The 24,947-nt window shown below is 37.9% G+C and overlaps 1 protein-coding gene and 1 pseudogene across 5 annotated transcripts in view; both read right to left on the bottom strand.

The window, feature by feature from the left end:
- Positions 1-24,947, bottom strand: part of LRRC49 (leucine rich repeat containing 49) — a 149,987-nt gene that overhangs the window by 6,392 nt on the left and 118,648 nt on the right. For all 5 annotated transcript variants that reach the window (XM_025919855.2, XM_025919857.2, XM_086711098.1 and 2 more), the window contains 4 exons: positions 24,049-24,286; positions 13,193-13,378; positions 9,902-10,011; positions 2,445-2,598 (listed from right to left, as the gene is read on the bottom strand). In XM_025919855.2, the coding sequence (XP_025775640.2) occupies positions 2,445-2,598; positions 9,902-10,011; positions 13,193-13,378; positions 24,049-24,286 (688 nt within the window). The remainder of the gene's footprint in view (positions 1-2,444; positions 2,599-9,901; positions 10,012-13,192; positions 13,379-24,048; positions 24,287-24,947) is intronic.
- On the bottom strand, positions 22,003-24,034 carry LOC112856285 (3-hydroxyisobutyryl-CoA hydrolase, mitochondrial-like; annotated as a pseudogene).

Here is a 24,947-nt window from a genome sequence, read left to right as displayed (position 1 = left end):
GATCTCTCTATGACATTGTTCTTGTTTTGCATGCAGCTCTTTAACATTTTTCTAAATGTCTTTTGTTGAAATTAGTGTTAATTTTTGACTCACGGAACCAAGTGCCTTCAAGAAAAGGACTCACAATCCTGCCAGTTTGGCTTTCATTCTCCTCTTTTGGCCACATCAGGAAGCCCCTTTTGTGCAAAGATTAAATTCAGTCCTTTCACACAGTCCTCTCACTACCCTTTGTATTCTCTTCTTTTAACACCATCTACCTCCATCACTGTGCTTCTGAAGAGTGAACTGCTCGTAGCTCCTGGCTCTCTCCTTGTCTTTTTACGCTTTTAATGCCTTTTATTCATAGTGTGCTCTTTCTCAGAATTGCCCTTTTCCCTCTGCATATAGCTACATTTTATCATTTAAGACTGAGATCAGGGGGCGCCTGGGTGGCGCAGTCGGTTGAGCGTCCGACTTCAGCCAGGTCACGATCTCGCGGTCCGTGAGTTCGAGCCCCGCGTCGGGCTCTGGGCTGATGGCTCAGAGCCTGGAGCCTGTTTCCGATTCTGTGTCTCCCTCTCTCTCTGCCCCTCCCCCGTTCATGCTCTGTCTCTCTCTGTCCCAAAAATAAATAAACGTTGAAAAAAAAAAATTAAAAAAAAAAAAAAAAAAGACTGAGATCAGGAAGCTTCTTCTCTAGAAAGCCTCCCTTGACCTGGATAAGATAACCCCCCTCCATTCTCTTGATATACTGATTTATAATCATCCCTGTGGATGTCTATTTCCTCCATTAGAATGTGACATCCTGGGGCGCCTGGGTGGTTCAGTTGGTTGAGTGTCGGACTTTGGCTCAGGTCATGATCTCATGGTTTGTGAGTTTGAGCCCCGTGTCAGGCTCTGGGCTGATAGCTCAGAGCCTGGGGCCTGCTCAGATTCTGTGTCTCCCTCTCTCTGCCCCCCTCCCCCCCCCCCCAACATACTCTGTCTCTCTTTCTCTCAAAAATAAATAAACATTAAAAAAAAAAAAAAAAAAAAAAAAGCAAGAATGTGACATCCATGAGGATAAGGACAGTGACTTCTACGGCCCAAGTAGTGTGTGACATGATTTTTGAGTGAGTGAAAGCATGACTGTAGGGAGGGAGGACTTCAAGGTATTCAAGTATCTGAAGAGTTTTCATGAGAAAGAGACTTAATCTCTTTTCTACATAAGGTGGTACTAGGATCATGGAGTAAAAGTTATTAGGTGGCAGCTTTCAGCTTCACATGGGTAAGAATTTCTTCACCAATGGAGTCGCTCAGAGATAAAGAGCCACCTCATGAAGCAGTAATCTTTTTTGTGTCAGGAGAGTTTAAAGCAGAATCCGAACATCTTTTAGGATGCTATAAAAATATCGTTACATTGAGTTTTCAAGGTATTTTCAAGCTGTAACCCTTAGAGCCCTATGGGTTCCAAAGAGATGCTTCAGGATTGGGCATGAGGGGACTGAGATGAGGGGAAAGGAAAGGAAAAGAATAGAAGATCCAGTCAATTGAAGCTCTGAAGTGTCCTTTCCCACGACAACAACAGCTGGTCTGCTGTTCTTGCTTTGTTTTGACATACTGGGTTTTCAGCTACAATATGGTTTGAATAAAACGTCTCATAGCTCTTAAAAAACATCTGAAAACCACTTGCCAGGCCATTTCACTTCCATGTATATATAAAATGTATATATAAAATGTGCCTTGCACATAAAGATGTTCGATCAGTGCTTCCTGCTCTCGGTCTTGCTCTCGTGCCCTTTAGTCCCCTCAAAATCTCCTGCAGCATCTTCACATTCTGTTGTTACTTAAAGGATTTGTTCCTTCAGCTCTCTTAGGAGTTCCATCAAGACAGGCACTGAATACTTGTCTTCTTTGTAGCTCCTGCAACACCCTGACATGGTATTCCTCCAATAAACCTCCGAACACAAAGAAGTAAAGAATTAGTTCCAGTTTTTCTGGCTAAGTAGCTACAGTGGGAACAAGATAGGTTAAAATTATATTACACGACTAAGGACACAGGAGTTAATGGTGCAGGAGAATGAAAGAAGAGAATTAAAACACCAAGGACGCAAGCAAAGAGAACAGGAATGGAGGTTCTGCCGTGCCCTCTGCCAATCTGACACGGGCTAGTTAAGTACTCACAGCGAGCCTATCTATCCCTTCTCTTAATTCCGAGAGATCAGAACCTTTGGTCCACTTTGGTCTAGGTTTTTGATACAGATTCTTCTGAACATTTTTTTTCTGCTGAAATAAAGATACTGGAACTATGGGCTCTACTTCCTCCAAACACCTTGGTGCCTACTGTCTCCAGCCATATATAGCTTTCCAGGACAAACAAAAAATGTTATCTTAACTGATTGAAGGGAGAAATGTACAACTGCCAAGTCCCAAGCCATGTGGGACATATCCAGGCACCAGATTCCAAAGACTGACGGTAGTTTTACCTCTAGCCGTTCGTTATAAAAGTCTCTTGTGGTATAATTTAGCGTAGCACGGTTTGTGTTTTCTCCTACAAGTCTTTTGCTGTCATTATTTTCTTCATTGACAAGACCTGGTTTTTTCCCTTTGGTTTCTAGCAGATACCGGAATTGCTTCTTTCTGTAGAAAGACAGTAAAGAGATTTAGTTACTGGTGAGATTTATTAAAATGTGTCTATTTTTGTTGACTTTAGAGGGAAGCATATGCTCTTAGGAATGTTCGTTTTATGAGTTTGAGTTATTTATTTGAACTTAGTTCAATACCCCAATCTTTCTTCTTATTAAGCTACTCAACCCGAATTCTTTTGTTTCATAACTACCAATCAGCAACATAAACATGTCTCAACCATTTCTACCTTAAAGAAACTCTACCTTAAAGAAATCAGTACAACATTTAAATAATCACAGAGTACAAAACAACGCAACTGAAGATGTAGTAGGCTAAAGTTTCTAAGTCGTTATCTTCCATAAAACATACAGTAATCTCTTACAAATCACACAAATAGTTCCTAATTCCATTATGCAGCTTGGCAGTATTACTCATAGCTAGAAAATGGCATGGGATATTGGTTTAAGTTTAGGCAAAACAAAATAAACAAAATCCCCAACCTTCCAACTGTTAGCATAGGGAAATATATGAAATAATGAACCTGGAAACTTCATTTGATTATGAAGAACATACACAGTGCTCATAGCATCACTGGCAGACCCATAAGCCTGGATAGAGAACAGCAACTCATCTCTGGTGAAAGTCGATTTCTGGTTTCTGCCAGACTTAAGGTGTCTCTAAAGTGAAGTGATATATCTACTTTATTGCAAACTGAACTAAAGATTGGGAGGAGAAGAGGAATAGATCTTTTAAATTTTTTCTTCCTTTTTCCAATTTAAAAGTGTAAGACAGTTGGGGCGCCTGGGTGGTTCAGCCGGTTAAGTGTCCGACTTTGGCTCAGGTCATGATCTCACAGCACTGTGGGTTTAAGCCCTGTGTCAGGCTCTGTGCTGACAGCTCAGAGCCTGGAGCCTGCTTCGGATTCTGCGTCTCTCTCTCTCTCTCCACTCCCCTGCTCACACTGTGTCTCTCTCAAAAATAAACATTAAAAAAAATTTTTTTAAGTGTAACACAGCAATTTTAGAAATTTTAAGGAGTACACATTTTGAAAAGTATAAAGAAATAGATAAAAAGTACCCATAAATCTATAGCTCGTACATCTATATATATGTATAACACTGTTCACATTCAATATATATTTTTTGCATGCTTTTTCTATGAAATTTTATAAAAAGTGAAGATCCTATTAAACATCCAATTTTGTGCGCTTGTTTTCACTCAATGCTATATAATATGCATTTTCTATTTAATGAATGAATAAAATTCAGTTGTGATGTTCATCAATTTACCTAATTGGGCCCTTTTTTTTGATATTTGGGTAGTATAATATTCTCACTTTTATAAAGAAGAAAGTGAGTAACATGTATATCTTTACCTACATTTTATTTATTGATTTTTTAATTACAAAAGCAATGCAAATATATACTTTATATCACTTAGTCTTTTCAAATAATCAATTTTCCATGAATTCTGTTATTAATATCATTATTTCTTTTAACTTTTAGGATTATTTTACTGTTTTTATTCCCCTAACTTGTTTAGATAAATGTTTAGCTCATTCATTTTCAGCCTTTATTCTTTTCTTTTATAGCCATTTCAAAGGTTAAAATGTTCATTTAGCATCACTGTAACAATTCTACAAGTTTTGAAATGTGGTATTTTTGTTATATTTCAGTTCAAGGTAGTTTCCATTATAAAACTGTCTTTAACCTGTGGGTTATTTAGAAATGTGAGGTTTTTTTGTTTGTTTATTGATTTTTGAGAAAGAGTGAGTGGGGGAAGGGCAGAGAGAGGGAGACAGAGGATCCAAAGCAGGCTCTGCACTGACAGCAGAGAGCCCGATGCAGGGCTTGAACTCATGAACGGTGAGATCATGACCTGAGTCAAAGTCAGACGCCTAACTGACTGAGCCCCCCAGACCCCTAGCAATGGACTTCTTAATTTCCAGATATATGGGAATTTCCTGGTTAACACTGAGTAACTGAGTTAAAGCTTAATTGTATTGTGAACACAACACATTGTCTACGTAAATCCTTTGGAATCTGTTGATAATTTCCTTACGGATAGTATTTGGTCAATTTTACAAATATTCCATGTATACTTGAAAAGAACATGTGTTCTACAGTTGTTGGGGCAATGTTCTCTGAATGTCCATTAGGTCAAATTTGTTATTCACGGTGCTCAAGTATTTGATATCCTTTTAAAATTACTCAAAAGTATATTGAAACTTCCCCCTGTAATTGTGGAGCTGCAGTCGTGTCAATTTTTGGTTTGTATGTTTTTTAAGGCTATGCTAATAGGTGCATAAATATTAAATTAGTAAATTTATCTTAACATTTGCAACGAATTGAACTCATTATCATTTTGAAATGATTCTCTTTATTTTTAGTATTGCTTTTCACCTGAGTCAGTTTAGTCCTCAATGGCTGTTCTGTTTTTATTTTGGTTACCATTGATGTTTTTTTCTTTTCTCTCTTTTTTATTTTATTTTTTTAATGTTTCCTTAATTAATTAATTTATTTTTAAGTGTATTTTATTTATTTTGAGAGAGAGGGAGCATGCATGCACGCACATGCACCAGCAGGGCAGGGTCAGAGAGAGAGGGTAACAGAGAATCCCACGCAGACTCCACACTGTCAGTGAAGAGCCTTATGTGGTGGGGCTCAAACTCACGAACTTTGAGATCATGACCTGAGCAGAAATCAAGAGCAGGATGGTTAACCCACTGAGCTACGGAGGCACTCCTCACTTTTTTACTTTCAAACTTTATGTAACCTTATGTTTCAGATGTGTCTCTTGTTAACAACATATAACTGAGCTTCATTTTTTACTCAATCTGACGATCTTTGGCTTTTAACCAGAACAATTAGTACATTTGTGTTTTATCACTGAGGTCATGCATGATCTCATGGTTGGTGAGTTCAAGTCCCGTGTCGGGCTTGGCACTGACAGTGTGGAGCCTGCTTGGGATTCTCTCTCTCCCTCTCTCTCTCTCTCTCTGCCGCTCCCCTGCTTATGGGCTCTCTCTCTCTCTCTCAAAATAAATAAATAAATATTAAAAAAACAGATACAAAAATCACCTTGTTTACTGAGAAAATCACACCGGGATTGTTGATTGGAAAGTTAGTAACTATATGATTTCATTAAAATAAATTGACATCTTTATTAAGCCTCAGAATTCATTAACAATGTAAACCTCTCCATTTTTTAGACACTTTTTTTATTCCTAATTTCACTGTTTATTTCATAGTTATTTTGTGTCAGGTAGATTTCCTGATGTTTTACAGTTTTTATTGCCTCTATAAATGGGATACTTTTTCTAATACTATTTTCAATAATTTATTATTTTAATGAAAAAATACCAATTATTTTTGTATGTTGATACAGTATCTGGTTTCCTTAGTATATAATCTGATCAGTTATAAAAAATTTAATGGTTGAGTTCTTGGATTTTCCTTAGAAAATGGTCTTTATAAAGAGTCAATTTTTGCTTTTACTAGTCAATTATTCTTTTTTCAATTTCTTATTTTTTTTTAAGTTGCTTTGTCTTTATTAATTTCTTGCCTCCATTTTTTTTTTTTTTTTACTTTGGTGTTTTTCTAGCTTTCTTGAGTTGAAAGCCTCATTCATTAATTTCTAATCTTTCTTGTTTCCTAACAAGTATATTAAAGATATATCATTTCCTCTCAGTACAGTTTTAGCAACATCCCACAGGCTGTGACAGAGTTCTCTTGTTATCAAGTTCATTTATATGTAATTTATGACTTTGGTTTTAATTTATTCTTCTATCCCAAAGAAAGTGCTTTTCAAAATTATTTTTTAAAGAAGGAATACAATAATAATAATAATAATAATAATAATAATAAAAATAAAAAGAATAAAAAGAACAAAACCCAAAAAGGTAATTCGAGCAGCAGCTATAGACATACGGTGAAAAGTAAACTTCTACACCCTTTGGAACTCTTAGTGTCCTCAGTTCAACTCCCAGAGACAGTCATTTTTAAAAAAATCAAACATTTAAAAATAACATACGGATACCTTTGAAACATACGCCCCATTTCTCATAAATTGCAGTACACTATGTAAGTGTTCTATAACTTGCATTTTTATTTTCTGAGACATCTTACAGACTGTTTCATATCAGAACCTCTAATTATTTTTAGAGTTGCAAGTCATTAGTCCTTTATTAGTGGAAATTTAGTGAGTTTTCCTATTTTTGCTACACTGCACATCCTTACACATATATATCCTTACACATCCTTACACATATATATTTGTGCTCATGTAAAAACCACCATCTGAAGAAGATTCCTTTAAGTGAAATTACTAAGTTACAGGGCTTGTAAATTTAAAATTTGTTAGGTATTGTTAAATTGCTATGCAAAAGAGTTGCCTCAACTTATACCATGGACAGTGTATAAGAATTCTGTTTCCATATGCTGTATGTGATCAAACTTTTAGTCTTTCCCCACAAAGGTATCTCACTGTTTTAAAATTTTCATGTCTGTAACTCTGAGGTCAAACATCTTTTTTAAGTTTAAAGGAACTTGTATTTTGTTTTCTGGGTAACTGCTTTTCCTGTTTCTTTGTTTTTTTAATTTCACCTGAGTAAATTTTTGGCTCACTATTTTCTAATTTTATGCTGATTACAGAAAGTAATCTGTTTGAGTATGCTTTTTGGGAAACACGGAGATCTTCTTTGAGTTCAATACGTATCCAATTTTTGTAAACATTTCATAGGTGTTTAAATAAATTTTTTTCAGAATTGGGAATAATATTCTGGGAATATAATTATAAATATATTTAGTTGACAAAGTGTATTAACTGTGTTATTCAAATCCCCCATATTCTTTTTTATTTTGGCTTATTTGTCTACTGATCAAATAGATTAATATCTACCACAATAACTGTGAATTTGTTAATGTATACTAGTATTTGTTGAGATATTTAGGAGCTTAGTTACATTAAGCTTCATAATTATCATCTTTTTTGGTAGATTATAGCTTTTGGTGTCATCAATTTTATTATCACTAATATTAATATTCCCAGATTTGTTTGTTACTGTTGTTGGCATTTGCCTGTTATATATTTTCATTCCTGTATTTTCAAACCTTATATATTGCTTTCTTTAGGGGTATTTCTCAAATACAACATGGAACTCAATTTTAACTCAATTTGATAGCCAATATCTATTCATAGGAGAATTTCATTCATTAATATTTATTATAACTGATATGTTTATTTTTATTTCCCTTCCACATTTTTGTTGACCAATCCTTTTTCTTTTTAGTGGTTAATAAACTATACATCTAGCCTTTCTTCCTAATAGTAGTCCTTAAAATTTTAATACACACAGTTAAACATGTACTTTTCCATCAATTTCTGATGTTAATTAGTACCTATTATTACTCCCAAAGGGAAAAAAACCTTAGCAAAGTTTAAGTTCCTTTCTTTTATGAATTTCTGGGATTTTTATCTTCCAGTTATTAATTTTTTCCTTATACATTAATATTTTTAGACAGCTCTAATTTTTACTTATTTCTTCCCACGCCATCATTTCTTGAATTCAATGATTCCTATTTTTTTTTTTAATTTATTTTTTGAGGGGCGCCTGGGTGGCTCAGTTGGTTGAGAGAGCGACTTCAGCTCAGGTCATGATCTCACGGTTTGTGAGTTCAAGCCCCACGTTGGGCTCTGTGCTGACAGCTCAGAGCCTGGAGCCTGCTTCTGATTCTGTGTCTCCCTCTCTCTCTACCCCTCCTCCACTCATGCTCTGCCTCTCTCTGTCTCAGAAATAAATAAACATAAAAAAAATTTTTTTAAATAAAAAAAATAAATTTATTTTTTGAGAGAGAAAGAGAGAATGTGCGTGGGGGACAAGGGTAAAGGAAGAGAGAGAGAGAGAATCCCGAGCAGTCTCCACGCCCGACATGGGGCTTGACCCCATGACTGTGAGATAATGACCTGAGCCGAAAGCAAGAGTCGGACATACAACCGACTGAGCCACCCAGGCACCCCCAATACTTCCTATTTCTTGCATTCACTGTTCATTTTATGGCAGTCCCTCCTTCAGTACTTTTTTCCCAAGTGATTCTATAGGTGTTTTACGGGATTTAGATTCTACCAATCAGACACACTTGGATAAGATCTGAAATGAGAACTGAGCTCTGTGGGGAAGTAGAGGTAACACACAAGATACCCATTTTTTTTTTTTTTTTTTTTTTTTTTGGCACAAATTACAGAAGGGCAACATGGCTCTGCAACCAAGTTCTGGGGACAGGAGTGGGGAACTTCCTGATCCTCAATGTAGTTGAAGTGGTATGATTCTGGAGGCTGCAACCGGGGTGCCAGTGTCCTGCTTAGCCAACTCCCTGAGCAGAGGTGGCAGTTTCCTTGGTGGGTTGGTTCTGTGGTATCGTTCTGGGAGTCATGAGACTCCCACCTCTTCCAATGATTTTGTAGACAGCAAATTCCTTGTACATCAATTGTTTTCTGCTTATTCTAACCAGAGTGAATTCCCTTATCTATAACTGAATCATGATGGACATACCGTCCCCCACTTCTCTCCTTCCATTCATGCACATTTTGTCAGTGTGGTCTGCCAGGTATACCTCTTCTAAGTATTTTTCAAACTATCCCCTTCTCCATTCTCATTGTCTTAGTTCATGCCTTCAAAATCTCCCTCCTAAACTATAACTAGCCTCTTCATCGGTCTCCAGTCCTTGCATTTCTGTCCACTCAAATGGCAGCCTTTCTAGAACAAACATCTAATCACATGATTCTTGTGCTGAATTACAAAGCACAAATATTCACTTTTGTTTTGAATGGATTCAAAATCAGACCACAGTCTTTCTAGCTTCATTTCCTGTCACTATTCACAATTATCCCATGCTCCAATTATGCTGAACTCTTTACAATTCTTCGTGCCTTTGCAGATCTCTTTCCCCTGTATCCTGTACCTGAAAAACTACGCATTCCTGAAGAGCTAGATAAAACCTTACCTCCTCTGTGAAGCCTTCCGTTATGTTCTTCTAAACTAAAGTTGGTCTTTCCTATACTCTTTCACTCCTCTCTTATAACATCTGAAACATTTACATTATAAGTGCTTACACATATCTTTAAACTATTAGCTTATAAGCCACACAAGAGCAAGAATCTTGTCTTCTTCATCTTTATACCCCAAGACTTTGAAGAGGGCTAGCCACAAGACAAATTTAGGATAAATCTTTGTGGGATGCACATGTGGCAGTTAAGAGTTATTCCTTTTTTCTACAGCAACAGCAATTCTATTAAAATGATAGAAATTAAAGATCACCTGGCATCACCCAGAATTGAAATCAGACGGTACTGGGGTAACTCGGAAGATGCTACATGGGCTAGGATTCCAAAGAGCCTTTCAGCCATGATCATATCATTCTGCGTCACCTGAAGAGATACAATGGACATGGGTCAAAATGACACTGTATCTAGCTTGATACAATTAACACATTTCCAAAAAGATGTCTAGCTTGAGTGTTTTCTTTTAGTCCAGGAAAGTACCTTCTCTGGGGCCGTAAGAGGAGAGCTCTCATTGACATATCTTTCTTCCCTGAGCTTAACTGGAATGAAGATGACAGGTGCGGCTCATGGTGATGGAGGATGATGGAGGTGATGAGTTAGCTCTGACTTAAAGCAATGTTCCGTGAGAATTAGACTTGAGGCACCTTAAATTCTTTATGAAATTTTTTTTCAGGAATCCTTTAGCTTCTTGGAGTAGAGTGATTTAAGGGGAAATTTCTCAAGTGTCAACAGAATAGATTCACTTTAATAACATGCCAAAGGTGGGGCGCCTGGGTGGCTTGGTCGGTTAAGCGTCCGACTTCGGCTCAGGTCATGATCTCACGGTCCGTGAGTTCGAGCCCCGCGTCAGGCTCTGTGCTGACAGCTCAGAGCCTGGAGCCTGTTTCAGATTCTGTGCCTCCCTCTCTCTCTGCCCCTCCCCTGTTCATGCTCTGTCTCTCTCTGTCTCAAAAATAAATAAATGTTAAAAAAAATTAAAAAAAAAAAATAACATGCCAAAGGTAAGCGAAGGTGTTGTTCATACCTTGCTTCTATAACAATAATTTTGTCCCTTCCTGAGAGATGGAACATTAGACAATTAAAGACACTCCTGCTCATTGTAAAATTATGTCTACCTTTCTCTCCACAAGGAATAATTTGTCACAGGTTTTCTCTGTGAGGGCTTATTCCTATCTTAACCAAGGAAGTACTAAAAGCTAAAATTAGGACTTGGATTAATATCTGGGCATATTTTCTTTACTGTAAAATAGGGTTGTTTGCAGTTTAAATACGATTAGTTTGTGTATATAAATTTGGTGATTCCCAGCCAGGGGCCATTTTGGCCCCTAGGGAACACTGGACAATGTCTGGAGACATTTTTGGTTATCACAACTGTCAGAGGGATGCTACCAGAATCTAGTGTGTTGAAGCCAGGGATGCTTTTAAGTGTCCTACAATGCACAGGACAGCCCCCACAACAAAGGACTACCTGGTCCCAAATGTCAACGGAGCTGAGGTTGAGAAATCCTGGTATAGTGAAATTTTGGAACATAAAAACATTCACTAATACTAGCTGTAATACACTTCACAGGCGTTTTCCAAAAAAACAAACCCATAGTTCACCAGCATCTTATACCCAGGACTCCATGCAGACACTTTCCCTAGACCTTTGGAGTTCATGAGGCTGCTGTTCCCTCAAATCTTTCCTTTAGCGGACGACTCAGTTGTTTGGTCTAACATAGTCACCTAGTGGCCAGTGTAGGCCACTACGCCATCTTTTCTTCTTGATGCTCACTCACAATTCAATTTAATTCTACTTCAAGTAATATTATTCTCTCATATATAAAGAAAAGTAGATATATAATATTATTACATATTTTCAAGGTTGAGATAAGTAGCTTTATTTTAGACTTTTAAGAAAGGGTCCAATATCCCCGGCATTGACATTTAAGGAACTTTAAATCAGAATAAGTTATACTGGTTCTTTCTAATTCTTAGGTATATAATATTATTACATATTTTCAAGGTTGAGACAAGTAGCTTTATTTTAGACTTTTAAGAAATGGTCCAGTATCCCTGGAGCTGACATTTAAGGAAATTTAAATCAGAATAAGTTATACTGGCTCTTTCTAACTCTTCTCTCTTTAATGTAATGATATTGTACTATTCCTTCCTAGTTCAAGGTTCAATAATATTTAGTATACACTTCTAGTAGTGGTCTATGTCTGGATAAATACACTATTTAGGTTAATGGGGACAACAGTTTGGCCATTAATGAAGAATTACTCATCCATAGCTAAAATAACTAAAATAAAATAAAGTTTTCCAGATTTGGAAAACTTTGGGACTAGTTATGAGGTCTGATCAATGACTCATGACCTCTCTGGGCAAGTACCAAGGGAGTACACAAGAGTACACAAGACTGAACCAGATCTCGTGAGAACTAGCTGGAGAAATTAATAGTCCTCTGAAGATTCCAGATTTGTCCTACATCTTCAACAGATAGCTGATACCGTGGTCACGAGCCTCCTGTGGTTGATGCAAAAATCTCAATTGACTCTTGCGCACTGACCCAGAGATCTCCAGTCTCTTAACCCTATGTTGGGTTTCTGGAGTACTAGGTCAGAGGCACTTGTAGTGCATAAGCCACAGAGAAATACAGTTGCTGGCAAACCTGATTACCGCTCATTTTACAGTAAGGAGGTCTTCGGAATTTTAAGAGATAATCATAATAATACTAACAGCACAGAGAGATTTTCTTCCTTTGGAGGATTATTTATATTCAGTTCAGGAATTCCTCAGTAGAGGAAGAACCCCAGTTTCTCTCTTGTCTTCCAAAATAATTGTTAGAGAACACGGTCTTTGGGTAAAAGGAAGATTAATCTTGTGGCAAGCTTAGCAGAATCAATCTGAAAAATAGCTTTTCACTAAAAATATTCCAGGCCTGAGTTATCCAGTGCAAGTTATCCACAGGCAGCTGTTACAGACTATTAAAAAGCAGTCCAGACATTTACATACGCTTGGTTTATTTCCTTTTTCTCTCATGTTTACTTTCTCTCCTTTTACCTTTCCTCCTTGCCTATTTCTCCTTCTCATTGTTTCTTTTTAAAATCATTCTTCTTTCCCTGTGTATATTCTCTTCTTTTCATCCCTTTACTCCTCCCTTCCTCTACTATGACCCTTACCAGCTGACATTTGGGAATTACTTTCCCACTTCTCCATCCTTCTTACATGCCAGGCAGCCTGTAAAACACTTTGACATAAGTGTTCTTTTAACATTTTTTTAAGTTATTCCACCAACATTTTACTTCTCAAGTACTTTCAAACAACAGTAAAAGTATTTGCTATTCACCATGATTTGGTTGCTATTTTTAAAGTCTGTCTAGTGTTTTCGAAGTTTTTTGATAGATTTTTAGCTCTCTGACATTGTAAATGTCAAGATTTGGGGAAAAAAACCCACAATATTTTTCAAAAGTTCTATCATGGTTACTGACATTCCTGCCCATTTTTATGACTATTTTCCTTAAAAGGGAATATTAATTCTACAGTTGACTTATGTTTAGCTTACCTCTGTCCCGTTTATTTTCTGCATACTAAAATGGCTCAGCCTAAACAGTACATAGTATTTCCAGAGTGTAAAATTGACAACTGGATTTCCTTGAGGATCAATTGTCAACTGGTCGACGCGGCGGAGTTGAGCTAGTGCATTAAATTGCTGCAGCATTACAAGATTTGTTTCCTTGAATTTAAGGTGCTACAAAGATAAAACACACAGAAAAGCTGAACATTGAATTTAACCGCCTTAAAATGTTAACATTAAAGCTTCACTGATCATTCCCCCAAGTAATCTGTAAACTTTGGGCTTAGCTAATGTTTTCAATTGCATTCAATCAACTGAATCTACTAAACTTACATAATTTAAATCCATCTGATGCATTGTTGATGGAATCCATTAATCCACACAGTATTGAATTCTATGTGATTTCCTATCTGCAAAGGACATTCCCTACATACTAGCAAACTAAGATTCTTAAAATTATATAAATATTCAATAATCCAGACTTTCAGGCATTACAAAGATTTTACATGCTTTACACTGAATTAAGTCTACAAAGGAAACATTAGAAATAAAACTTGCAAAGCTTTAAAAATATAGGGCTCACAATGTTTCTGAAAAGAACCAGCTATTCATTATTACCTGTATTTTGCTAATCACTTTGCAGGCTAGTTCAATTGGCTATGGGAAAAGAAAATCACTAAAATGGAAATGCTAATGTAAATGTTCTTTCTGTGAAATTGGATGCTTTTTTTTAAACATATAGTCTCCACTTCTATCTGTATTCTCTAGGGAGGATGATGTGGCAAAAGAAAAAGTCACTATAAAAGGAGAGGTGAGGGAAATCACTTGGCTAACAGAGGAAAATATAACAATAATAAAAATTCAAGGAAGAACTCACAGTTTCTGCAAATAGATACTAATAAATAATGCCAATAGTACGACAAAAAGCTAATTGGAAAAACTGGAAAAAGCTAATTTCTCAAACTAATTTTTAAAAAATTTTAATTCCAGGGGCGCCTGGGTGGCTCAGTCGGTTGAGCGTCCGACTTCAGCTCAGGTCACAACTTGCAGTCCGTGAGTTCGAGTCCCGTGTCAGGCTCTAGGCTGATGGCCCAGAGCCTGGAGCCTGCTTCCGATTCTGTGTCTCCCTCTCTCTCTGCCCCTCCCCCGTTCATGCTCTGTCTGTGTCTCAAAAATAAATAAATGTTAAAAAAAATTTTTTTTAATAAAAAAAAAATTTAATTCCAGTAGCGTTAACATACAGTGTTATATTAGTTTCAGGTGTGCAATACAGTGATTCAACAGTTCTATACATTACTCAGTGCTCATCATGATAATTGTACTCTTAATCCCCATCACCTATTTTACCCATCCCACCCACCTCCCCCCTGGCAACCATAAGTTTGTTCTCCATAGTTAAGAGTCTGTTTTTGGCTTGGTCTCTTTTTTCCTTTGTTTCTGAAATTCCACATATGAGTGAAATCATATGGTATGTCCTTCTCTGACTTATTTCATTTTATCCTCTAGAGCCATTCGTATTGTTGCAAATGGCAAGATTTCATTCTTCTTATGGCTGAATAATATCCCATTGTACGTATCTATGTATGTATTTATATATATATTAGATATACACATAACATCTTCTTTACCCGTTCATCTATGGATGGATACTTGGGCTGCTTCCATAGTTTTGTTATTGTAAATAATGCTGCAATAAACATAGGGGTGCACGTGTCTCTTCAGATTAATCTTTTTTGTATTCTTTTTCTTTTAAATGTTTATTTTTGAGAGAAAGAGAGCATAAGTGGGGAAGGGGCAGAGAGAGGAGGACAAAGGATCCAAAGCAGGCTCTGCACTGACAGCAGCAAGCCTTATGTGGGGCTTGAATTCACAAGCCATGAGATCATGACTCGAGCCGAGGTCGGACGCTCAACCAACTGAGCCACCCAGGGGCCCCAACATGTTTTTGTAATCTTTGTGTAAATACCTAGTAGTGCAATTACTGGATGGTAGCATACTTATATTTTTAATTTTCGGAGGAACCTCCATACTGTTTTCCACAGTGGCTACACCAGTTTGCATGCCCCCCAACAGTGCACAAAGGTGCCTTTTCCTCCATATACTCTCCACACTTGTTTCTTGTGTTTTTTTTTCAATGTTTATTTATTTATTTTGAGAGAAAGTAGAGAACATGAACAGGGGAGGGGCAGAAAGAGAAGGAGAGAGAGAATCCCGAGCAGCTCTGTGCTATCGGCACAGAGCCTGATGTGGGGCTGAATCTCATGAACCGAGATCATGACCTGAACCAAAATCAAGAATCAGATGCCCAACCGACTGAGCCACCCAGGTGCCCCGGTTTCTCGTGTTTTTTATTTTAACCATTCTGACAGCTGTGAGGTGGTATCTCATTGTGTTTTTGGCTTGCATTTCCTTGATGATGAGTGATGTTGAGCATCTTTTCATGTGTCTGTTGACCATCATCAGTATGTCTTCTTTGGAGAAATGTCTGTTCATGTCTTCTGCCCATTTTTAAATTAGATTATTTTAGGTGTTGAGTTGTAGAAGTTCTTTATACATTTGGGATACTGACCCATTTGCAAATACCTACTCCATTTGGTAGATTGCCTTTTAGTTTTATTGATTGTTTCCTTTGTTGTGCAGAAGCTTTTTATTTTTTAAGTATTCTCAATAATTTATTTTTGCTTTTGTTTCCCTTGCCTCAGAAGACATATCTAGAAAGACGTTGCTTTGGCTGATGTTAATGAAGTTACTACCTTTGTTCTGTTCTAGGATTTTTTTGGTTTCAGGTCTCACATTTAGGTACTTAATCCATTTTGAGTTTATTTTTGTGTGTGGTGTAAGAAAGTGGTCCAGTTTCATTCTTTTGCATGTAGCTGTCTAGTTTTCCCAACAACATTTGTTGAAAAGACTGTCTTTTTTCCATTGCATATTCTTGCCTTCTTTGTTGAAGATTAATGGACTATATAATCGTGGGCTTATTTCTGGACTCTCTATTCTGTTCCACTGATCTATGTACCTATTTTTTGTGCCAGTACCATACTGCTTTGATTACTACAGCTTGGTAGTATATCTTGAAATCTGGGATTGTGATACCTCTAGTTTTGTTCTTCTTTTTCAAGACTGCTTTGGCTATTCGGGTTTTTTTGTGGTTCCATACAAATTTCAGGACTGTCTGTTCTAAATCGGTGAAAAATGCTCGTGGTATTTTGATAGGGATCACATTAAATCTGTAGATTGCTTTGGATAGTATGAACATTTAAACAATATTTGTTCTTCCAATCCATTAGCACAGAATATCTTTCCATTTCTTTGTGTCATCTTCAATTTCCTTCATGAATGAGTTTTCAGAGTACAGGTCTTTCACCTTGGTTATTTCTAGGTATTCTACTATTCTGGTGCCACTGTAAATAGGGCTGTTTTCTTAATTTCTTTCTGCTACTTTATTATTAGAGTATGGAAATGTAATGGATTTCTATATATTGATTTTGTATCCTGAGACCTCACTGAGAGAGGATTTTTATCATGAATGGATATTATACTCTGTCAAATGTTTTATCTACATCTATTGAAATGATCATATGATTTTTATCCTCTCTCTTGTTGATGTGATGTATCATGTTGATTGATTTGCAAATATTAAACCACTCTTGCATCCTGGGAATGAATCCCACTTGATTGTGGTGAATGATTTTTTTTAATGTATTGTTGGATGTGATTTACTAGTATTTTGTTGAGCGTTTTTGCATCTATGTTCAGCAGAGATATTGGTCTGTAACTCTTTTTTTGTAGTGATTTTATCTGGTTTTGGCATCAGGATAATGCTGTCCTCATAGAATGAACTTGGAAGCCTTCTTTTCTCTTCTACTTTTTGGAATAGTTTGAGAAGAATAGGTATTCACTCTTCTTTAAATGTTTGGTAGAATTCACCTGTGAAGCTGTCTGGTCCTGGACTTTTGTTTGTTGGAAGGTTTTGATTACTGATTCGATGTCATTGCTGGTAATCAATCTGTTCAAACTTTCTATTTCTTCTTGATTCAGTTTTGGTAGTTTATATGCTTTTAGGAATTTATACATTTCTCCTATGTTGTCCAGTTTGTTGGCATATAATTTTTCACAATAGTCTCTTATAATCCTTTGTATTTCTGTGGTGTCAGTAGTTAGTTCTTCTCTTTCATTTCTGATTTTGAATCCTTTCTCTCTCTCTCTCTCTCTCTCTCTCTCTCTCTCTCTCTCTCTCTCTCACATGAATCTGGCTAAAGGTTTATTAATTTTGTTGATCTTTTCAAAGAACCAGCTCCTGGTTTCATTGATCTGTACTATTGCTTTTTGTTTCTATTTCATGTATGTCTGCTCTATTCTTTATTATTTCCTTCCTTCTACTGGTTTTGGGTTTTGTTTGTTCTTTTTCTAGCTTCTTTAGGTGTAAGATTAGGTTGTTTGAGATTTTTCTTGCTTCTTGAGGTAGGCTCTATTGCTCTAAACTTCCCTCTTAGAATAGCTTTTGCTGCATCCTAAGGATTTTGGACCATGGTGCTTTCATTTTCATTTACTTCCATGTATTTTTTCATTTCCGCTCTGATTTCTTGGTTGACCCATTCACTGTTTAGTAGCATGTTATTTAATCTCCATGTACTTGTGTGCTTTCCTGATTTTTTCTTGTGGTTGATTTCTAGTTTCACAGTGTTGTGATCAGAAAAGATGCATGGATGGGGCGCCTGGGTGGCTCAGTTGGTTGAGCGTCCGACTTCAGCTCAGGTCATGAGCTCTCAGACTGTGAGTTCGAGCCCCGTGTCGGGCTCTGTGCTGACAGCTCAGAGCCTGGAGCCTGCTTCGGATTCTGTGTCTCCCTCCCTCTTTGTCCCTCCCCTGCTCATGCTCTGTCTCTCTCTCTCTCTGGTGAAAATAAATAAACATTAAAAAATTTAAAAAAAAGAAAAGAAAAGATGCATGGTATGATGTCAGTCTTTTTGAATTTGCTGAAGTGGCCTAATATGTGACCTATTCCAGGGAATGTTTCATGTGCACTTGAAAAGAATGTGCACTCTGCTGTTTAGGATGGAATGTTTTGAATACATTTGTTAGACGCATCTGGTCCAATGTGTCCTTCAAAGCCACTTTTTCCTCGTTGATTTTCTATTTGGTTGATGTATCCACTGATGCAAGTGGGGTGTTAAAGCCCCCTAATGTTATTGGATTACTACCAATTATTTCCTTTATATTTGTTTTTAGCTGCTTTATGCATATGGGTGCTTTCATGTTGGGTGCATAAATATTTGCAATTATTATGTATTCTTGTTCCCTTTATTATTATATAGTATCCTTCTTTGTCTCTTGTTACAGTCTTTGTTTTAAAGTCTATTTTGTTTTATATAAGTATTGCTACTCCAGCTTTCTTTTCACTTCCATTTGCATGATACATGCATTTCCATCCCTTCACTTTCAATCTGCATGTGTCTTTAGGTCTAAAATGACTCTCCTGTAGGCAGCATTTAGATGGGTCTTGCTTTTTTGTCCATTCCATCACCCTATATCTTTTTATTAGAACGTGGTCCCTTTACATTCAAAGTAATTATTGATAGGTATGTACTTGTTGCCATTTTGTTGCAGGTTTTATGGTTGTTTCAGTAGTTCTCTGTTCCTTTCTTCTCTTGTTCTCTTCTCTCACAGTTTGCTAACTTTCTTTAGTGATACACTTGGCTTTCTCTTTATTTTTTGCATATCTATTTCAGGTTTTTGATTTGCGGTTACCATTAGATGTATATGTAACATCTTATGCATATAGCAGTCTTTTTAAGTTGACAGCTGCTTAAGTGTGAACCTATTATAAAAACACTAAATTTTTACTCCTCTCCTTTCCACATTTTAGGAATATTGTGTCATACATTACATCCTTTCGTGAATCCTTTGACTGATTTTTATAGATATACTTAATTTTATTGCTTTTGTGCTTTCTACTTTTCTTACTCATGCTTTTAGTCTTTCCATTCCACTCAAAGAGACCCTCTTTAACATTTCTTGTAGGGCTGGTGTAGTGATGATGAATTCTTCTAACTTTTGTTTGGGAAATTCTTTGTCTCTCCTTCTATTATGAATGATAGCCTTGCTGGATAGAGTATTCTTGGTTGCATGTTTTTTTCTTTTAGCACTTTGAATATATAATGCCACTCCCTTCTAACCTGCAAAGTTTATGCTGAAAAATCAGCTCATTTCCCTTCTGTGTAACTGTTTCCTTTTCTGTTGCTTTTAAAATTGTGTATTTATCACTACTTTTTGCCATCTTAATTACTGTGTGCCTTGCTGTGGACCTCCTTGGGTTGATTTGATTGCGGGCTCTCTGTGCCTCCTGGATCTGGATTTGTTTCCTTCTGCCCCCTTTTCTCTTTCTTCCTTTTCTGGGGTCCCTATTGTGTGGAAGTTATGCTTGATGGTGTAGCTGAGTTCCCTTAGTCTGTTTAGTCTGTCTTCATTTTTTATTATTATTTTTCTCTCCCCTGTTCTCTTGCTTGGTTTCCATTACTGTGTCCTCCAGGTCACTAATCCATTCTTCTGCTTCCTCTAGCCTACTATTTATTCCATCTAGTGTATTTTTAATTTCAATTATTGAGTTATGTATTTCTGATCGGTTCTCTTTAAATGTTTTTTCTTTCTTTGTTGAGGGTCTTACTGAGGTCCTCCACTCTTAAGTCCAGTGAGTATCTTTACTTAAAATTCTCTATCAGGCTCATTACTTATCTCCACTTTACTTAGCTCTTTTGTGATTTTGTCCTGTTCTTTTATTTGGGATGTATTCCTCTGTCTCTTCATTTTGTCTAACTCTCTGTGCTTTTTCCCATGTGTTGGGAAAGTCAGTTACATCTTCTGCTCTTGAAAGTAGTGGCCTTACGAAGAAGAGGTCCTATAGTGCCCTGCAAAAGAATGTCTCCTGTTCACCAGAACCTGGTGCTTCAGAGGTATCTCCTACGTGTGCTTCGTACAATCTACTGTTGTGGCTGAGCTGTGTTTGCCTTTAGTCCAGTCATCTGCAATGGCTCTCTTTCTGGTGGGCAGGATTTGGTCCCTGTGTTGTTAGCGGGCCAGTCTGGGGGCCGCCTTGGCTTGAGTTGAGTCAGACTAGGTGTTTGCCAGAGATACAGTAGCACTGAACTGCTGGGCACTTTCTCTGTGTTGTCCCCTGGTCAAGGCCTACAGTCAGACTCGATATCTGACCCCAGCCTATTGCTGGGGCCACAGTCAGACTGCTGTGTGGTTATCATCCCCTCTCCCCAGGGCAGGAGTCACTTTGGAGTGGTGTTGGCCCCTTTCGAGGCCGCTTGCACAGTGCCAGGCTTGAGGTACCACTTTGGATGGGCTCTGGCCAAGGGTGTATTGGAAGGGGGCAGGTCTATAGGAGACTGCAGGTGGAGGGCATATGGTGCCAGCAAGGTCTGCATCCATCCACTACAGGAGGGCAGAGGCAGCCACCCAGGATACCTCCTGCCCAGGCCAGGATGGAGGGGGCATGTTTGTAGAAGCACGTGGGGATGGGGCATACTGCTCACAAGCTAGGTGGAGAGTGCTGGTGTTGCACTAGTTCCTGCAGGTGTCTGTGTATCTAGGCTGTGGGGTGGGGGATGGGAAATGGCACCTGCCTGCTCTTGTGGTCTTGGGAAGGTCTCCAAAAGATCCCTGCCCCTCCAGCACATGTTCTGACACTAGTAAACAAATCTTCCCCGTGTATCCCGGGAATTTTTCGAACTGCTGCTTCTATGTTGTACATCAGTAGGACTGTTTGTTGTGCTGTCTCTTTAAGGGTGGGAACTCCATTTCCTCTAGCCCTCTGGCTCTTCCAGAGCCACACCCGCTGGTTTTTAAAGTTTACTTATTTTGAGAGACAGAGAGTGTAAGCAGGGGAGGGGCAGAGAGAGAGGGAGAGAGAGAATCCCAAGCAGGCTCTACACCATGTGGGGCTCAATCCTACTAACAGTGAGTTCATGACCTGAGCCAAAATCGGGAGTCGGACGCTTAACCAACTGAGCCACCCAGGTACCCTATGCCTGCTGGTTTTTAAATTTATAGGTATTAAGGCCCACTGATTGTAAGAACTCAGAGTTAGGCCCCTCTGGTTTTCAAAGCCAAATGTTATAGGGATTCGTCTCCTAGTGTGGGGTCTCCATGCCTGGGTGCCTGGCATGGGGGTCTGCTCCTCTCCTCTCCCATGGACAGTCCCACAGGTTTGTTCATCTCCCAACCTGTCTCTGCCCTTCCAACCCTCTTCAGTGTAGCCTCTTTTTTACATTTAGTTGTGGATAATCTATTCTGCCAGTCTTCAGGTTGTTTTCTGGGTTATTTACACTGATGTGGGTGTTGTCTACTTGTATCCATCAGACAAGGTGAACTTAGAATCTTCCTACTCCACCATATTCCCTTCCTCAAACTAATTTTAATGAGCTACTAAAATTATTATTTTTTAAAAAATAATCTAGACATAGGTTTATTTAATCAATGCATGAACTACTACCCAAAGCCAAAAGATAGGGTTCCCATTTCAATTAGATACTTCAACTCAATAATCTCTAAAGAACTTCAGATTTTCCCATCTTATAAAGCAGGTGTTGACAATTTTCTGAAAAGGCTTACATAGTAAATATTTTAGGCTTTGCCTTACAGTCTCTGTTGCAACTACTCAAAGCAGCCATAGACAGTATGTAAAGAAATGAGCATAGCTATGTTCCAATGAAGCTTTCTTTATGGACAATATTTGAATTTCATGTAGTTTCCACATGTTATGAAATATTAGTCTTTGATTTCTTCCCCCAACCATTTAAAAATTCAGAAATCATTCTTAGCTTGTGGAAAAATAAATAACAGGAAGCAGGCCAGATGTGGCCCATGTGCCATAGGTTTGCCAACACCTGCTCCAGAATAATCCCTTAAAAATCTAGTCACCTTAAGGGGCACCTGGGTGGCTCAGTCAGTTAAGTGTCCAACTTGAGCTTGGGTCATGATCTCAGGGTTCATGGGTTCAAGCCCCATATTGGGCTCTCTGCTGTCAGCACAGAGACTGCTTCAGATCCTCTGTCCTGATCTCTTTCTGCTCCTCCTCTACTCACTCTCTCTCTCAAAAAAATAAATAAACATTTAAGAAAATCTAGTTACCTTAAAATTTCAAATTGTTACTTCCCAGAGATTAACGTGATTATTCAAATCTTCATCAGTAACTTCTTTTAGATCAGCTGGTTTTCACTTTGGTCTCTGGTCTTTATCTAGTAAAACTGCCCTAACACCTTCATGAAAGCCATGGCTTCCCGCACAAGCTTGACTCAACTGATATTCCAGAGTTAATACTTCTTGCAAGGTCTTTGAAGACCCCTCCATGAGTTGCCTTAGTGTGATATTTAGGGATGCTGGAGACATTTTATTAATTACCTTCAACTGTTCTAAGGAAAAAGATGGACTATCTTGCTGTAAATTTTCAATAACCTGTTCCACACTATTGGCCAAGAACCAACTGTTTATTTTGTCCATGTGGTCCTCAAGTATAAAAGACTTGTCTTGATCAGTCTTGGACTTTGTATGGTAACCTCTAAGACATCTGCAATATTTTCTTTTGAAGGAGATTTTAGGGCTAACAAATCTTCTAACATGCCAACTTTTCAGAATCCACAAAGTGCGTCGCAATTCCTGCGGTGTATGTATCTCTTCCCTTCAGCCTGAATCCTGTTAATGCAAGGAAGTAACCAAGTTTTCCTTGAAGTCATGGCAAGAAATAACCTCCACCCACATCAGGGAATAGTCCAAACAGCAACTGGTTAATTGCTATTAAATTGCTATTTCCGGCATCGCAAAGAGAGACTTTTCAGTAGCCACTTGGAATTGCCCATGAACTGAGAGACCAACTCCCCCACCCCCTGTGATGCCACGAATAAGTGCAACATATGGTTTCTGGCAAGAATCAATGATTGTTCAGCATATATTTTTCTCTAAAGAAATCTTGAGCTATCTTCTGGTTTGCCTTACCACCTTCTGAGATCACTCTGATATCACCCCAGCTCAGAAAGCCTTTCCACTATAATAAATGGAATAATCATTATAATCATTATAAATAATGATCAGGACAGTTTCGGGTGTGGATAAATTTGCCACATCATATTAAGATTCAGTGCATTTAGGAACTTTGGTCTGTTTAGCATTATCGCTCCTGCACGACGTTTTCTTTCCAATTGTACTTTTCCTACTGCATCCGTGTGCCTAGACATTCTAACCCTAGAGGTTGGAGGTCCAAGATCAAGGCACCTGCAGATTCAGTCTCATCAAGTCCCTCTTCCTGGTTCACAACAGGCGGTCTTCTCGCTGTGTCCTCCCAAAAGTTTCAGTATGATATTAGCCCTTTTGGATGAATTAAACCTGGGCATGAGCCTCCACACCTCCCGCAGCCCCATGGCGAAGACACTCACGAGCCTAAAGTCTAAAATTATTTTAAATGTTTGTAAGGGGACTACTGTAATAATCATATATAAATGTACATGTCCCATTGATACTAGGTACAATACATGAATACATAATATAGGATTAGGTGAGGTCCTGCTGAATGCTTTATAAAGGAGAAATATATGGTTTGAATAAAATTGTATTAGTCCTTTATACTCCATAAAGGATAATTTTATAGAGAGACAATTTCCAATATTAACAGAAAATTGCAAAGCCATTCATGAATACTGATTTAAATCCCAGATCCAGAAAATCAAGAGCTTAGTCTCCCCACCAGATAGAAACTGCATACATAAAAGTTAAGACAGGCCTTTGGCCTGAACATACAAGTCATGACCGGGGATAATTCAAATATGCTACTAAAAGAGAATGTTTACCAGAGAATTAGGAAACTTCATCTTCAATTTTGGAAGCACTTGGACGATTTCATCAAATTCTATGAAAGTGAAGGACACGGTTGTCACCATTCCTGCCGTTTGAACACTCCAATTCCGATCTAGAGATTCCAGGGCTCCTGAGCCATAGAGGGAAAGTGTGTCCCCGTCCACTTCAACAAGGTGTGTGTCTGTGACAGATAAACCTTGTAAAGCGCTGGTAAGTCCTGAGTCCAGAGACCTGGAAAATGCAACACACAATTTTTTTTTTAATTTTTTTTTTTAACGTTTATTTATTTTTGAGACAGAGAGAGACAGAGCATGAACGGGGGAGGGTCAGAGAGAGGGAGACACAGAATCTGAAACAGGCTCCAGGCTCTGAGCTGTCAGCACAGAGCCCAATGAGGGGCTCGAACTCACGGACCGTGAGATCATGACCTTAGCCGAAGTCGGACACTTAACCGACTGAGCCACCTAGGCGCCCCAGCAACACACAATTTTAAATGAAAGTCTTATTATGCAAAGTAAAGAAGAGCCAATGAAAACCTGTTGAAAAAGGTATGTGAACTTGGAAATTTTATGTTCATTTTTCGTTGTTTCAATAATTAGACCCAGGGTACCAAAGACTTTCAAAAGAATATCTAGAAGTTTTGCATTCTTCTGGTTATATATTTTAATTCAAAAAGAGGCACAAGTGAATAAAAAATAACACTTTAAACCCAAATTATTTATATCAGTTAAAGATAACTGACATCTTATGGAGTTTTAAAACAATTGATTTAGTATATCACGGATATCTTTTCACGTTAGAACAAATACGTTTTCCTAATCTATAAACTATCCCACTGTGCGGCTGGGAAAAAAACCCCACATTTTACAGAACACTTTTTCTATATTAAGAA

This window comes from Puma concolor, chromosome B3 (assembly GCF_028749965.1).
Source record: "Puma concolor isolate L17-30 chromosome B3, mPumCon1.1.hap2, whole genome shotgun sequence".
Taxonomy (NCBI): Eukaryota; Metazoa; Chordata; class Mammalia; order Carnivora; family Felidae; genus Puma; species Puma concolor.
This window is presented reverse-complemented; position numbering and strand designations above follow the sequence as displayed.